At 46.9% G+C, this 15,160-nt stretch overlaps 1 protein-coding gene across 1 annotated transcript; it reads right to left on the bottom strand.

Moving 5' to 3' along the window:
- Nucleotides 1-252: 252 nt before the first annotated feature.
- Nucleotides 253-2,838, bottom strand: LOC109753257 (dehydration-responsive element-binding protein 1H-like). Its single transcript, XM_040388496.3, has one exon. The coding sequence runs from the start codon at nt 2,109-2,111 to the stop codon at nt 1,248-1,250; it is 864 nt and encodes a 287-aa protein (XP_040244430.1). The 5' UTR covers nt 2,112-2,838; the 3' UTR covers nt 253-1,247.
- Between the last annotated feature and the right edge of the window lie 12,322 nt (nt 2,839-15,160).

The raw sequence follows: 15,160 nt of genomic DNA, 5'->3' as shown, positions 1-15,160 counted from the left end.
AGGGTTTGGGGGGGCCTTCGGAGCCGCACGCGCGTGCAACCCGGGAGGCGGAGTCGTGGAAGGCTACTAGCTGGGAGTTGGAGTAGCTAAGTGGTTGATCGAAGGGAGTAATACCAAGGGAAGGATAGTTTTTTTTTTCTTTTTCGTTTGCGCGGGAGGTAAGTACAGCTTAAAATATACTCCCTCCGTTCTAAAATATAGTGCTTCCTCTATTCACGTGCTTCAACTTTGATCATAAAATTTAACCGACGAGACCGACTGTGGCGGGAGCAAAAGTTATACCAATGAATTCATATTCAAAATAAGTTTTCAATTATATAACTTTTTCTCCAGCCACAGTCGGTTTCGTTGGTTAAATTTATGATCAAAGTTGGACCTCGGAAAGTGCGGACGCACTATATTTTGGAATGAAGGGAGTATGTACTGAGACGTTTGCAGCAGTACAAGAATAAATACAATGTTTGCCAAAGGAGGGAGAAGAATAAATACAACAATGTTTACCTACTAGTCCAATAATTTCATGTGATTTCGACTGTTCACTCGAAGAATGCAGCTTTTGCACCCTATACACCCAAATCAATTCTGCACAATTATTGTACCACACTATCAAGTACTAGTCACTTGCACAGTCACACTAAATCTGAAACCAAATCTAGGTTCACATGTCATCTTCAAAAGAAAGAAGTACTACGTGACACATCAGCTCCAGGCATCTCGCTTCCTGGCCATGCGTTATAGGAAGGGAGGCGCGGAGCGCGCCTGCGTCGCCGCGTCAGCTCGCGTGGCTACGAGGACAGGAGGAAAATGGGGGAAAAGATCCCAGGGATCTGTTGCTACCAGGAGCTTCAACCAGCTGACCTGGCTGATGTCCAGGCCACATCTTGTGAATTAGCGTACTTGGCCCACCTCCCTCTCTGATTAGCAAGCGTTGATCTTTCTTCCTCGTCTGGTTGCCAGTTATAGTCATTCACACATGAATTGATAGGAGTACTCTCCTTTGGAATCCTGTCGCCGTCTGTCCGGGACCATCACGACTATTCATCCAGCAAATCATGTCTTTTTTTTCCACGTGTCTTCTTTTTTTGTCCTTCTGATGCTTAGAACCGCATCTGATTGCATGTATACCAAAGGATTTCATGCTTTTTTTTGGCGATTTTTTTATGCGTTTACAGATTCCACGGATTTTATTATGCTGGAATCAACTGCCATAGAGTGTCAAAGCAGCTGATTCAGCAGCTCCAGCTGGTTCAGTAGCTCCAGAGCCCGGAGTCAGCTCCGCCGTCTCCGGTATCCCAGCACGCCCCACTGTCCAGCGATGACGGCGGCTCCAGGAGCAGCCCGTCCGCGAGGTCCGCGTAGTACGTGCCCAGGTCCATCTCCCCGGACAAGTCCAGCTCGAACATGTCGCTGCCCATTGCGGACGGCACCTCGAACGTTCCCTCGGCCGAAGGCTGCGAAGTCGCTGACGAGCCGCCCGCATTGTCGGCAGACGACGGAGCGGACGCGCTGGAGGTCTCCTCATCGGTGGGGACGGTGGCTGCGCCGTTGGCGGCATGCCGGCGCTGGAAGTCCGCCACGGCGGCCAGGGCCGCGCGCCGGACGGCCGCGAGGTCGGTGAGCGCGGGGGGCACGGCAAGGAGCCACGCGGAGTCGGGGAAATTGAGGCACGCGGCCGAGCGACCGAGCAGGCCGAGCATGGCGGCGTCGTGCGCACGCGCGGCCGCGTCGGCGGTGAGGTACGTGCCGAGCCAGAGCCGCTCGCCGCGCTGCCCGGGGACGCGCACCTCGCACACCCAGCGGCCGGCGTTGCCCCGGCGCCGCACGCCGCGGTACACCGGGTGGCGCGTCTCCTTGAACTTGGTGCGCCCGGCGGGACGCTTCGGGTGCGAGGAGGTCGACGACGGCGAGGAAGGGGAGCTCCATTGCTGGTCCGAGCCGCTCATGTCCATCGCGGCAGGTGGTCGGTGCTGGCTTGATGAGCTTCGTACGGTGGACGGTGTTCTGTGGAGTGTGAGAGCAGGTTGAGCTTGAGATGGGAGTGTTAGGATTTTAGTGTCTTGTGGAGTGCACTGCTTTATAGTTTTGCCTGACGCGGTCTGGACAAGCGGCATCGACAAGTGACGCGTGAGGGGTCTGCGGAGACAATCCAAAGGATCCTTCTCGTGCTCCTATTTTTTAGTGGTGGATCCTTCTCGTGCTCAAGGGCGATGATTGGGCTCCACTAGCTTGGCCCATGGAGGCCCAGGGAGACAGACCTTTTTCCCGCGTTATCTTGTCCTCTAGCGGAGGTAAGAAAGCTCCAAAGACATTGGACAAGGAGCGCAGGTGAAGTTGGTTATTACCGGTTTAAGCCCCGGGTTTTGCTCCCTGACCAAGATGGATAATAGTTAATGTTGGTCGCCTTTACAAATCCTCTAATCGTATAACTACAGTCTCGTGTACAGTATGTACCCCGCCAAAAAAGTATGTTTAACACAGAGAAACAAGAATGTTACTGTACATAATACGCCACCGCACCCCTCTCTCGTACCTACTTTTGCAATCACAAACGGCCAGATTGAGCGTACACAAGCATGTTTGGATCCAGTGCAAAAGAACACTCAGTGTTTTAATTGGCTCATCAATCACCTCCACGCCCGTGTGGAGTGGCCCTTCTGTGACCGACTGAACTGGAGTATGTTCTAGTGTCTATCTGGGTATATCTAGAGGTGTCTTAAGTATTGCACATTTAAGTGACTCGATCAAACATAAATTGAAAAAAAAATACTCATATGAATCTTCGCGTAAAATCAATGTCACAAGACTTAGCTGCACAATACATATGGCACATCTAGTCGTGTTTTAGCAAAACCATATGTTCTAAGATAATAACTTAAGTAGATGACTCACAACAGGGCCGGGCCGACGAAATCCGAGGCCCTGTGTGAAATCGTAAAATGAGGCACACCTCACTTAAAAAAAGACCTTTTTAATACTGTAATAGAGAGATATAGTGCTCAATCAAGATAATTTACTTCTATAGGATCAAAAGTATGCCTAGAGGGGGGGGATGATTAGACTACTTGACCAAATAAAAGCTAACATTTTCCCAATTTTAATTGTAGGCAGATTTTGGCAATTATTGCAAGTCAAGCAACTTCCTACACATGCAATTCTAAGAGTATATCAGCGGAAGGTAAGACATTGCACATCTAAGTAAAGGGAAGGGTTTGGAGAAGGCAAACGCAATGGGGACATGGTGATTTTTAGCGTGGTTCCGATAGGTGATGCTATCGTACGTCCACGCTGATGGACACTTTAACCCACGAAGGGTAACAGTTGCACGAGTCCACGGAGGGCTCCATCTACGAAGGGTCCACAAAGAAGCAACATTGTCTATCCCACCATGGCCATCGTCCACAAAGGACTTGCCTCACTCGGGTAGATTTTCATGAAGTAGGCGATCTCCTTGCCCTTACAAACTTCTTGGCTCAACTCAACATCATGTCGGAGGCTCCCAAGCCACACCTAACCAATCTAGAAGACACCACTCTCCAAAAGGTAATAGACGGTGTGTTGATGATGAACTCCTTGCTCTTGCTTCAAATGATAGTCTCCCCAACATCAACTTTCTTTCATAGATTTGGCTATGGTGGAAGAAGGATTTGAGTGGAAAGCAACTTGGGGAAGACTAGAAATCAAGGTTCAAATGGTGGGAATAAAATCTCTTGATCTCAACACATGACTAGATGGTTCTCTCTCAGAAAATGAGTAGTGGAAGTGTAGGCACGTTCTGATGGCTCTCTTACTGAGTAAGAGGGGGGGGGGTGGAGGGGTATAAATAGCCTCCGCACGAAATCCAATCGTTACACACTTTTGACCCAACTCGGTGGTACCGATCAAAAATCTCGGTGGCACCAACCTGTGTAAAAGATTTGAACGTTGGAGGTCTTGGTGGGACCGACTGGAACAACTCGGATGAACCGATGTGCGATGGTTAGGGCAAGCCTCGTTTCGATGGCACCAATTGCAACAACTTGGTAGGACCGAAGTGAAGCAATAAGGCAACAGAAAGGTTGGCACGCCGTCTCGGTGGGACCGATTGCAAAACTCGGTGAGACCAAAATTACTGCAACAAGTTACAGAAGGTTTGCCAAGCCATCTCGGTGGGACCGATTGCAAAACTCGATGAGACCGAAATAATTGCAATTGGTTACAGAAGGTTGGGCGGGCAAAACCGGTGGGACCGAGAACCATATCAGTGACTCTAATTTGTTAGGGTTTGGCTATGGCTGTGTCCAGATGAACTCGGTGGGTCCGGATGGAGAAATTTTGGTGGGGTCGAGTTGGAATGTAGGGTTTTGGACATATTTGGATAGAGAAAGTGGTTGTGGGTTTTGGAGCAATATCACTAAGCACTTGAGCAAATAGATCATAATCAAAACCACATCCCCTTTTAATAGTATTGGCTTTCCTATTGACTCAATGTGATCTTGGATCACTTGACAAAAAATGTAGAGTCTTGAGCTTTAGCCAATCCATGTCCTTAGCATTTTGAGGGGTCCACAATCTCTAGTCCTTGCCATGCCAATCATTGAACATCCTGAAATCTTTAACTTGAATGGATATTTGTTCAATGAGATATATGTTGTTGTGAATTACCAAAATCACCCAGGGATTAGTTGCACTTTCAACTTCGTTTAGACATAGGTCAAGCTCAGACCTGATGGTTAGTGCATTTTGGAAGGTAGCGTTAAACCATGCTTTGAATTCTCAGGTATTCACCGTATTTTCTGTTTTTTCACTATGGTTGAGACGGAATTGGATGCGTGTGGGCCTCGCTGGGTTCTCATGGTTGAGCTGAGTCTAGGTGAGATTGATGGGACTGGAAAAAATTGGGGCCCCTCTAAATTTTGGGCCTTGTGCCGTCCGCACATGTTCCACAGTCCACACCCATGCGGGCCGGGCCTAACTCACAGAAAAACATTAGTTGACTTTGCTAATGTCTAGTCTTGCAAAACCTGTACACCTACTAAATATCTGCCATATTAAATCCACTTTCCAAACCCTACCAACTATGCCTTCCTTCCCTAGTTTTTTTTGTGAATAGCCTTCCTTCCTTAGTCGCCAGCAACTAGCAAAGATTTAGCCTCACCATGTTTGCCAACCCCTTCCGTCGATCGCCCCGATCGTTATATGGTCGCCCCGCTCTAGAATACGGCAACTTAGCTTTCATCGGTCGCCTCATACCTGCCCCTCACATATCCCCGTGTCCCTGGTGGTTGGCGGGGGTGTGGCCTTGCCATGATCACCACACCATTCACATGGTCGTTTCGGGTTACCTCTCCACCGGATCCAACATCCAGCAATCGTCCTTATCATCATCCACACTTAGTTGTTCCTTCCCTCGAGCATGGTATCCTGCTACCAGATTTGGAGCGGTGACCCCCTCCCAGTTGTCCTCGGTCACCAATGGTTGGCGAGCACATCATCATGTTGTAGTTCTACTCATTGGATGGATCTGGTTCCACCGTTAGTTTTGACTCTCCGCCTTCCCTCTAGACGCCCTTCCTCATGACAAGCAGTTGGTCAAGATGGTCGTCCATTTGGTCGTTTTGCAACACGCGCGATTCTTCCTCTGATCCATGGCTTTCGCCCCATGTCGTCGGGTTGATATATCTCATTTGATCTTTCCCCGGCTGGCTGGGCGTCAGCAGAGTCGATGGTGCGTGTTTTGAAGGGTAGTGCAACCTCTTGGAACCCATGCGAGCAAGTTGGGTTCACTTTGATCTAGTGGAGGATGCCATTCTGGAGGTCTTGCACTTTTATTGTCGTGGTTGTTGCTCTTGGTTGTTGTTCAATGTATGGTTGAGGCTTTCATGCATGCTTCTTGTCCTGGCTTGTTCTTCCTTGGCTTCTTTTGTTCTATCTAAGCTGTTGGTTCTTGGCTCTTGTGTTGGGACCTTATGTCGCTCATCATAGAACTAGGTCACTTTTTTTGCATTTTGGCCGTGCCATGTTTGGTGTTGCATCAGAACCTTCTTTGGTGCTTTATTTGTCTTTCTATATAGTCAGTAGTTCAATACATCCACCTCTCTTTCATGGTTACAAAATAAATATACTTTCTCAGATTCAATCACCATGTTTATGTGCTTGCCATTGCCGACTTGTTCCAGTTGATTTGATCTAAGGTATTGCAACACATACATAGACTAACTCAAAAATTCACATAAGAAGAATTGTAGGTACAAACTCGATAGGCTACAAGTTTAACTCACAAAAGATAATAATGATCATTTATCTCTCTTCTTGTATAAGTGGTCATCCCACAAACTTTTGCATCTTGGTACAAGCTTCCTAGCACCGACCACGTTGTGTCCTATCACTAGTAGAAAAAGGGTCAAATGTGAAGCACATTAGTGCCGGTTTGAATTTGAGCCGGCACTAAAGTGTCCATTAGTGCCGGTTCCAACGGCTAGCCGGGTCGCTCTCATTAGTACCGGTTCATGGCGAACGTTTAGCACCGGTTCATTCCACGAACCGGTACTAATGAGAGTGGTGGCAGGATGTTGTCAGTCTAGGGCCCCTCCAGCACCTTTAGTACCGGTTCGTGTCACGAACCGGTACTAAAGGTCGTCCTACATAAACCCTTCGTCCACCCGAGCTCACTCTGTTCTTCCCCTTTCCCCTCTCCTCTCTGTTCTTCCCCTCTTCCTCTCGAGCTCATCGCACATTTTGCCCAAAATTTGTCAAGATTTGAAGGCCCCCATCCATTCAAATGATCACAAAGGTTAGCAACTTTGTCCTTTCATCTCTTATTGCTAGATTAGCTCTTGCAATGCTTTATATAGTGATTAATTTGTGAGTTTAGTAATTTGGGAGGAATTATATGTGCTAGTATTTGATTTATATGCAATTGAGGTCAAAAATAACACTTAGTTTGCATATGTAGGTGTGGTTTACTTAGTGCCTTCTAAATCTCTGTCGTAACCACCGTCGATCGCCCGCACCATCCCGTCGCCGGCACCACCTTGTGGTGAGCCTCTTGTTCATGAATGTTTTACATAAAAAATTGATGTTTGTGTGATTTGGATATATAGTTACTCGTATAATTATCTTACCCGTACGTTGTTTGTTATACATAGTGCCATGGTTTTGATATCCGTCCCCGTCGGCCCTCGTCCTTGTTATGATCGGATGTGGTATATTCTCTTTTAAAACTATTTGTTGCATTTCGTGTTTATGACAAATTATGCCCATCAAGTTGACATAGATATTTTTATCTAGGAGGTATGTGAACTGGAAATTCCCACCAACCCTATTGTCGAGAGGTTAAATTTAGTTGAAAGAGAAAACGAGTATTTGAAAGAAAAATTGAAAAGAATTGAGGGGGAGAAGATGTAATTGGAGTTGCATGTTGCCGATGTCGTCGATGATCACAAGATCAAGATGGAGAAAATGCGCTTGAAGATTAGAAAGATTAGAAAATATGCCATTGATAGTGAGGCTTGGTATCATTATGCTGTTGGATCAATTGTTACCTTAGTTGCGATCTTGATCGCATTTGTTGTTGCATTTAAATGCTTTAGCTAGAGAGTTATTTGTTTGTTGCATTTAAGTGTTGTATGAACTTGTATTAATTTGGTCTTTTCGGTGTTGTGTAATGAAGATGAGCCGACAATGGATGTACGATGACCGATGCTCTCCCGAGTTCATTAATGGCGTGCAAACTTTTCTGCTTGTGGCTGAGGCAAACAAGCGGGCGGATGGTTTTATGCCTTGTCCATGTGCTGGCTGTAAGAATGATCACAATTACTCTAAGTCAAGAACCATTCAAGTCCACCTGTTTGAGTCCGGCTTCATGCCCCACTATAATGTTTGGACCAAGCACGGAGAAAGAGGGGTTATGATGGAAGACAATGAAGAAGAAGAGGACGACGACAGCTATCCTGGCCATGGGTTCCCTGAATATGATGATACAACAATGGGGGAAGAAGCTGAGGCGGCAATGCGGGAAGAAGCTGAAGAAGAGGCATCAGATGAGCCTGTTGATGATCTAGGTCGGGCCATTGCGATGCAAAGAGAAATTGTGCAAGTGATTTGGAGAAGAAGAAGTTGCAGCACATGTTAGAGGATCACAAGAAATTGTTATACCCGAATTGCGAAGCTGACAAGAATAAGTTGGTCACCACACTGGAATTGCTGCAATGGAAGGCAGAGAATGGTGTATCTGACAAGGGATTTGGAAAGTTGCTGGTAATGATAAGGAATATGCTTCCAAAGGACAACAAATTGCCCGAGAGTACGTACGAAGCAAAGAAGGCTGTCTGCCCTCTAGGGTTAGAGGTGCAGTACATGCATGCCCTAATGACTGCATCCTCTACCGCGCTGAGTACGAGGATTTGAACGCTTGCCCGGTATGCGGTGCATTGCGCTATAAGATCAGCCGCGATGACCCTGGTGATGTCGAGGGCGAGCGCCCCAGGAAGAAGATTCCTGCCAAGGTGATGTGGTATGCTTCTGTAATACCACGGTTGAAACGTTTGTTCCAAAACAAAGAGCATGCCAAGGCGATGCGATGGCATAGTGAAGACCGTAAGAAAGACGGAAAGTTGAGAGTACCCGCTGACGGATCGCAGTGGAGAAAAATCGAGAGAAAGTACAGGAAGGTGTTTGCAGGTGACGCAAGGAACATATGGTTTGGTCTAAGCGCAGATGGCATTAATCCTTTTGGGGAGCAGAGCAGCAACCATAGCACCTGGCCTGTGACTTTATGTTTGTATAACCTTCCTCCTTGGTTGTGCATGAAGCGAAAGTTCATTATGATGCCAGTGCTCATCCAAGGCCCTAAGCAACCCGGCAACGACATTGATGTGTACCTAAGGCCATTAGTTGAAGAACTCTTACAACTGTGGAATGGAACAGGTGTACATGCGTGGGATGAGCACGGACAGGAAGAATTTGACCTAAAGGCGTTGCTGTTCGTGACCAACAATGATTGGCCTGCTCTCAGTAACCTTTCAGGACAGACAAACAAGGGATACCGCGCATGCACGCACTATTTGGATGATACCTACATTATATATTTGGATAATTGTAGGAAGAATGTGTACCTGGGACATCGTCGATTTCTTCCGAGCAGGCATCCCGTAAGAAAGAAAGGCAAGCATTTCAAAGGTGAGGCGGATCACCGGACGAAGCCTCGCCACCGTACTGGTGCTGATGTACATGATATGGTCAAGGATTTGAAGGTAGTCTTTGGAAAGGGTCCTGGCGGACAACCTGTTCCGAATGACGCTGACGGACGCGCACCCATGTGGAAGAAGAAAGGGTCTTTTACATCTGTATCCCTAACTCGAACCCACTACTCACATTTGCCCCTAATTCGCAAGCCTGCTCAAAAATACCCCTCCGCCGTCATGTTCCCTTATAGAATTGCCCTTCCGTGCCGTTTCCGTCCAGTCAAGGCTGTTGGACTGGTAAGTGGCCGTTTCTTTGACATTTTTGCCCCTCCGTCCTTACACCTGGGCCCAGGTCACTAGTTCACTCTCTCTCTCCCTCTCATTCTCTCGCCCGAGCCGCACGCTCTCTCTTTCTCCCCCAAATCGCCTCCCGCCGTAACCCTAACCCTAGCTCGCTTGATCCAACTCACAAGGCTCGATCTCCTGATGGCAGCCATGGTGGAGCTTCAGATTTGACTCTGCGCTGCACTCTACTACGGCGGCGGCGGCGGATGGATGGGGATAGCAGTTGCGGCGGCGGCGGCGAACGAGGGAGCACACCGCAGCCACAGAAGCATGCTTCGGCAGGGTAAGTTTCTCTTCTAATCTGGCGGAGTCTCATGCCATTTGTAGTTCGATTTGGGATTTGTTGACCTAGTTCATAGTGCTCATGGCGTTGGGATCTGTCTCTATTTTCCATGGTCATCGTAGGATCGACCCCGATAGAGCAGTTGGGATGGAATGTAGAATGGAAACCACACTTCTAGCTAGAGCTGGCACAAAAGCAACCAATACAGGATTCTCTTTTCCTTTTGTTGCTGGCAATCAATGGACTTTTAATCAGTTTAGATCTGCCATATGTGCTCAATATCCATGGGGTCTATATGATGAAGTGGAATTCAGGTACTGGGACATTGACAAAACAGCTTGGGTCCCTGTCCAGTGTGATGATGAGCTTGGTATCATGTTTGCAATACATGATTCTTTCCCTGCTAAACTAGAAATCAGTGTCATACAAAGGAAGAGAGGAGATCCAGAGAGCAGAGGAACAAGATCTCAGTCTAGGTCTAGAGATAAAGGTAGGACCAGCCAATCAAGGGGCAGGAAAAGAACAACTCATAGTAGAGACAGCATCAGTTCCATGCAGGCACCAGAACACCTACTGTAGAAGTTCCTAAGAATGCAGGTCCCTCTCATAGTAGAGATTCAGTTGACCCCTATACTGAAGAGGGACTACCAGATGATTGTCCAAGTGATGATGAGGATGAAAAGTTGTTTCCACAGTTTGTAACAAGGAAGAAGGGCAAGGAGAAAGATGATGAGGGGGAAGATTATGTTCCACCCCCTGAAGGCATGTTTGCTGAGGCAGGTGAAGATGAGAAGGAGGAGGACAGGGATATGGGATACTCTGAAACATCTGATGAGGAAAGACCAGATGTGCAATACAATAGAGATGATCCTTCTTTGGCAGAGGGAACAATATTTTCCAGTGCTTTAGACTGTAGAAATGCTCTTGCAACCTTCTCAATAAAGACTCAAAGTGAATTTGTGATAGACAAGAGTGACAGTACTAGGTTGACAGTGCATTGTGCTTATAAGAGGTGTCAATGGAGGATGCATGCCTCCTTAATGAGACATAGCACACTGTTTCAGGTATCAAAAATTACATCCAGATCCGTAGACCACCTAACAGCAACTACAATCACTGAAGCGAGCCTAAGGCGTGCCGCCGTCATTGTCCCTTCATCATCGGAGCCGGGCAAATCTTGTTGTGATAGACAGTCAAAAAGTCATCCTGCTAATGCAAAGGCCTGGAGACTGCAGTGGAAGATGTGTTCCCAGGTGTGGAGCACAGAGAATGCATGAGGCATTTGGCTGCAAATTTCACAAAAAAGTTTAGAGGAAAATTCTTTGATGAAAATTTATGGCCCTGCTCATTGACATACAACATAAAGAAACACAACTACCATCTTAGGCAGTTGCACAGTAAGGCTGGTGTGAAGGAGTACTTAGAGGAGCATCATAGCAAGCTATGGGCAAGGTCACTGTTCAATGAAGTATGTAAAGTAGATTATGTTAATAACAATCTAGCCGAGTCCTTTAATTCAAAGATTAAAAAATGGAAGGGTGTACACATTGTGGACTTGCTAGACAAAATAAGACAGTTTATAATGGAGAAGTTTGATCTCAGACAGCAGATTGCAGCTGCTACATTCATTGGCCACATCATAATCCCCAAAGTCATGAAAATGCTTCATGCAAAATCTAAGGACCTTGATATGGAGATAGTGAAGAGAAGCACATATGAGGCAGAGATCACAGCAGTTGACAAGGAAAAGAGAGAGTGGAGATATCCAGTAAATTTGGCCACTAGGACTTGCAGTTGTAGAAAGTGGCAGTTAACTGGACAGCCTTGCATACATGCTTTGTATTTTATTACTTCAATGAGAGGCCCAGTAAGTGAGATTGATCAGTATGTACATGAGTACTTTTCTGTTGCTAGATTCAATGCTACTTATGTTGAAAATTTGCCTGCAATGGAGGGCAAACAACAGTGGGATGTGGTGGACCCTGGGTTTAAATTGTCTGCTCCATTGCAACACCAGAAGTGAGCAAAACTGTCACCACAAGGAGGAGTTCAAGGCTCTTAACTAACCCTGCTTGCAACACCAGGAGCAAGAAGATGAAAGACCTGTGACTGGAATCATTTACTGCTGTTTTTGTTGTTTAACAACTATTTGTGAACTTGTTAGCTGCTATCTTAAGTGTGTGATGCTGAAATTATGAACTTATGTAATGGTGAACTTGTGAGCTACTATCTTGAATGTGCAATGCTCCTTTTGTGCAATGATGAATTTATGCTATTTTGTGAGCTGCTAGTTTCGAATATTATGTGAGCTGCTATCTTGTGAGATGCTACTTTCAAATATTTTTGTGAGCTCCTATTTTGTCACAACAGATCATCTGTTCAAATATTTCAATCTATGCTATTTCAGTCATCGATCAAAGCAAGATTCTTGAGTCATTTCCAAATAGCAACATCACAACATTCCCAAATCATAGCATTGTTCTGCGATAATACATACCCAAACCAAGCTCCATCACAACATACACTACAAAGAGAAATCCATTTAGTATGGATTATTAGACCACCCAGAAACAAATGTGGCCACAATGCTAATACCAAGAACTATGATAACTCCCCATGCTTGCATAAGCTCGTTCCTCTTTTTCATCCTCAGCTTCAGTTTCTTGTTCTTCTCGGTTAGATACATCACCCTCCTCTCTAAATCATGAGATTTTAGCCAGCTCTTCTCCAATCCTGCATGAAGCTCCTCAAATGCACGAGCAACACGTTCGGTCGGTGGCGGGTCAATCCATACAACCCACTCACATTCATCAGGAAGCTGCAAAATCAATGATCGAATTAGAAAGAGGGGAAAGAGCATAATCAAATCAAGCTTAAAAGCCAAACACTTACATCAAGAGGGCAGCCGAGAAACCTTCTGCCAGAGCTTGCTCCTCCCCAGGCGACACGACGAGCAGGAATAAGCCCGTGGCCAGGGCACCGCTGCATCGAGCGAACCTCAAGGCCACAGAATGTCAGATCGGGGATGTAAAACTCCGATTGAAACTGAACTATCCCGACACCATCAACCTAACAGCAGCAAAAAAACCCAAATTGATGGACCCTAATTCCGCAATATGCCCATATCTCCCCCAAATCGACACTGAAACTTACATTGGCGGCCACCGACGAGCTCGTAGAAGACATCCCCGCCGTGCCCGACGTAGACATCGCTCACCACACCGTGCCTGACCTACCCCTCTCTCTCCGACCGCGGAAACGCCCGATCCAATACGTGCTCAAAAATGCCCCTGTCGTCGCGAGGAAGAAGAAAGAGGGGAGAGAGAGTGAACCGGTTAGTTGGGCCCAGATGTACGGCAGGATGGGAAAAAATGTCAAAGAAACGACACGTTAGCGGTCAAACAGCCTTGACTGGACGGAAACGGCTCGGAGGGGCATTTCTATAAGGGCACATCATGGCGGAGGGGCATTTTTGAGCAGGCTTTGGAATTAGGGGTATATCTGATTAGGTGGTTTGAGTTAGGGACAGAAATGCAAATGGCCCAAGAAGAAATCTATATTTTGGGACCTGCCCTATTGGAAAGACCTAGAGGTCCGCTCTGCAATCGACGTGATGCACGTGACGAAGAATCTTTGCGTGACCCTGCTTGGCTTCTTGGGCGTGTATGGGAAGACAAAAGATACACCTGAGGCACGGGAGGACCAGCAACGTATGCACGGAAAAGACGGCATACATTTCAAATAATTCACACAAATTTGGACCTTGCCCTATTTTCAAAGTTAAGTTATTCACAAACTATTGATTCACACAAATTTCAAATAATTCAAAATTTAAACTATTCAAATTTGAAAACTACCGGCACTAACAGAAAGTTTGTAATTTTTTGTACCTAAAGCAAAAATATTCACAAAGAAACTCTAAATATAGCAAAAAACAACTCAAAAATAAATAAAGCAAAAAAATAAGAAAATAAAAAAGCCCGCCTACTTCGCCACAGCGGACTGCATACGACTAGAAACCCAACCTGTTGTTGGGCCAGGATGCAGGCGCAAAGGCCAAGTAGGCCCACATGACAGCACAGAACATTTAGGCCCAATAGGCCTGCTTCGGAGAGGAGCTCGAGAGAGTTACCGCACTGGGGATTATAAACCAGTGCAGACGCCCCTCGGCTAGCGAGGTGGGACTAAACATGACGCACCGCACCTGCGCCAGCGCACCCCCTTTAGTACCGGGTGGTGGCTCAAACCGGTACTAAAGGGGGGGTCTCTAGTACCGGTTGGAGCCACCACCCGGTACTAAAGGTGGGCGCTTCCCGCCGCTTGGCCTGGCCAAAATTGACCTTTAGTACCGGTTGGTGGCTCCAACCGGTACTAAAGGCCCATCCTATATAAGAAAACACTTCAAAAAAATCAGTTTCTCATCTGCTTCTTCTCCTCTGCCCCGTCGCCCGCCGCCCCCCGTCGCCTCCCCTCGTCGACGCCCCCGTCGCCGCCCCGTCCCCGTCCCCGTCGTCGCCGCCCCGGCCGTCCCCGTCCCCGTCGCCGCCCCGTCCTCGTCCCCGTCGTCGCCGCGCCCCGCCCCGTCGTCCTGTCGTCGCCGCCCTGCCCGTCCCAGTCCCCGTCCCTGTCGTCGCCGCCCCGTCCCCATCCCCGTCATCGCCATCCCCGTCGTCGCCGCCCATCGCCGACCCCGTCGCCGCCCCCCGTCGCCTCGCCTCGCCGGTGAGTTCCTGCCCCGGCCGCCATGTCCACACACACACACATTGTTTTTTAGTTTTTTAGTCATAGAAATTTTTCTGTTTTTTAGTTATAGAAATATTAGAAATGTTATAGAAATGTTATAAATTTTTCTGTTTATTAGTTATAGAAATATTTATAGAAATGTTAGCAATTTTAGAATTAGTTTTAGCTAGATGAATTAGATTAATGTCAAATTGTTAGAAAAATTTAGAATTTTCATATAGAATTTTAGTTATCACAATCCAATCATTTAAAAAATGTTACTTTTTGCGGGCGTATAGTATTTGTTATCGACGATGCCCGGCCCGCATCCTCGCCGTCGACCCGTTCGTGACGACGTCCATCGCTACATGGCTGCTATGGACGTCAGGTTCTCCAATACCTGGCAGGTTCTTTGGGCAGATGACCGGAGATATGATCCTGTGATGGTTCCTTCTCTTTGGGTGTCCACCGCCCGTGCCCCAGGAACCTCGAGTGGGCTAGATTCTTCTGTAGTATTCGATCTTTATTAGCTACCTAGCCAGTGATGTATTCGAGATTAAATATTATTAGAGACGATGTATTCGAGATTATATATTATTCAAGACGATGTATTCGAGATTATATATTATTCAAGACGATGCATATTATG

Source organism: Aegilops tauschii, chromosome 5 (genome assembly GCF_002575655.3).
Source record: "Aegilops tauschii subsp. strangulata cultivar AL8/78 chromosome 5, Aet v6.0, whole genome shotgun sequence".
NCBI classification, from domain to species: domain Eukaryota; kingdom Viridiplantae; phylum Streptophyta; class Magnoliopsida; order Poales; family Poaceae; genus Aegilops; species Aegilops tauschii.
The sequence above is the reverse complement of the archived record's forward strand: the minus strand, read 5'-3'. Positions and strand labels throughout refer to the sequence as shown.

What these genes read in the sequence shown, in the direction of transcription:
- LOC109753257 (XM_040388496.3), bottom strand. Translation starts at nt 2,111, where the DNA reads ATGCCGCTTGTCCAGACCGCGTCAGGCAAAACTATAAAGCAGTGCACT.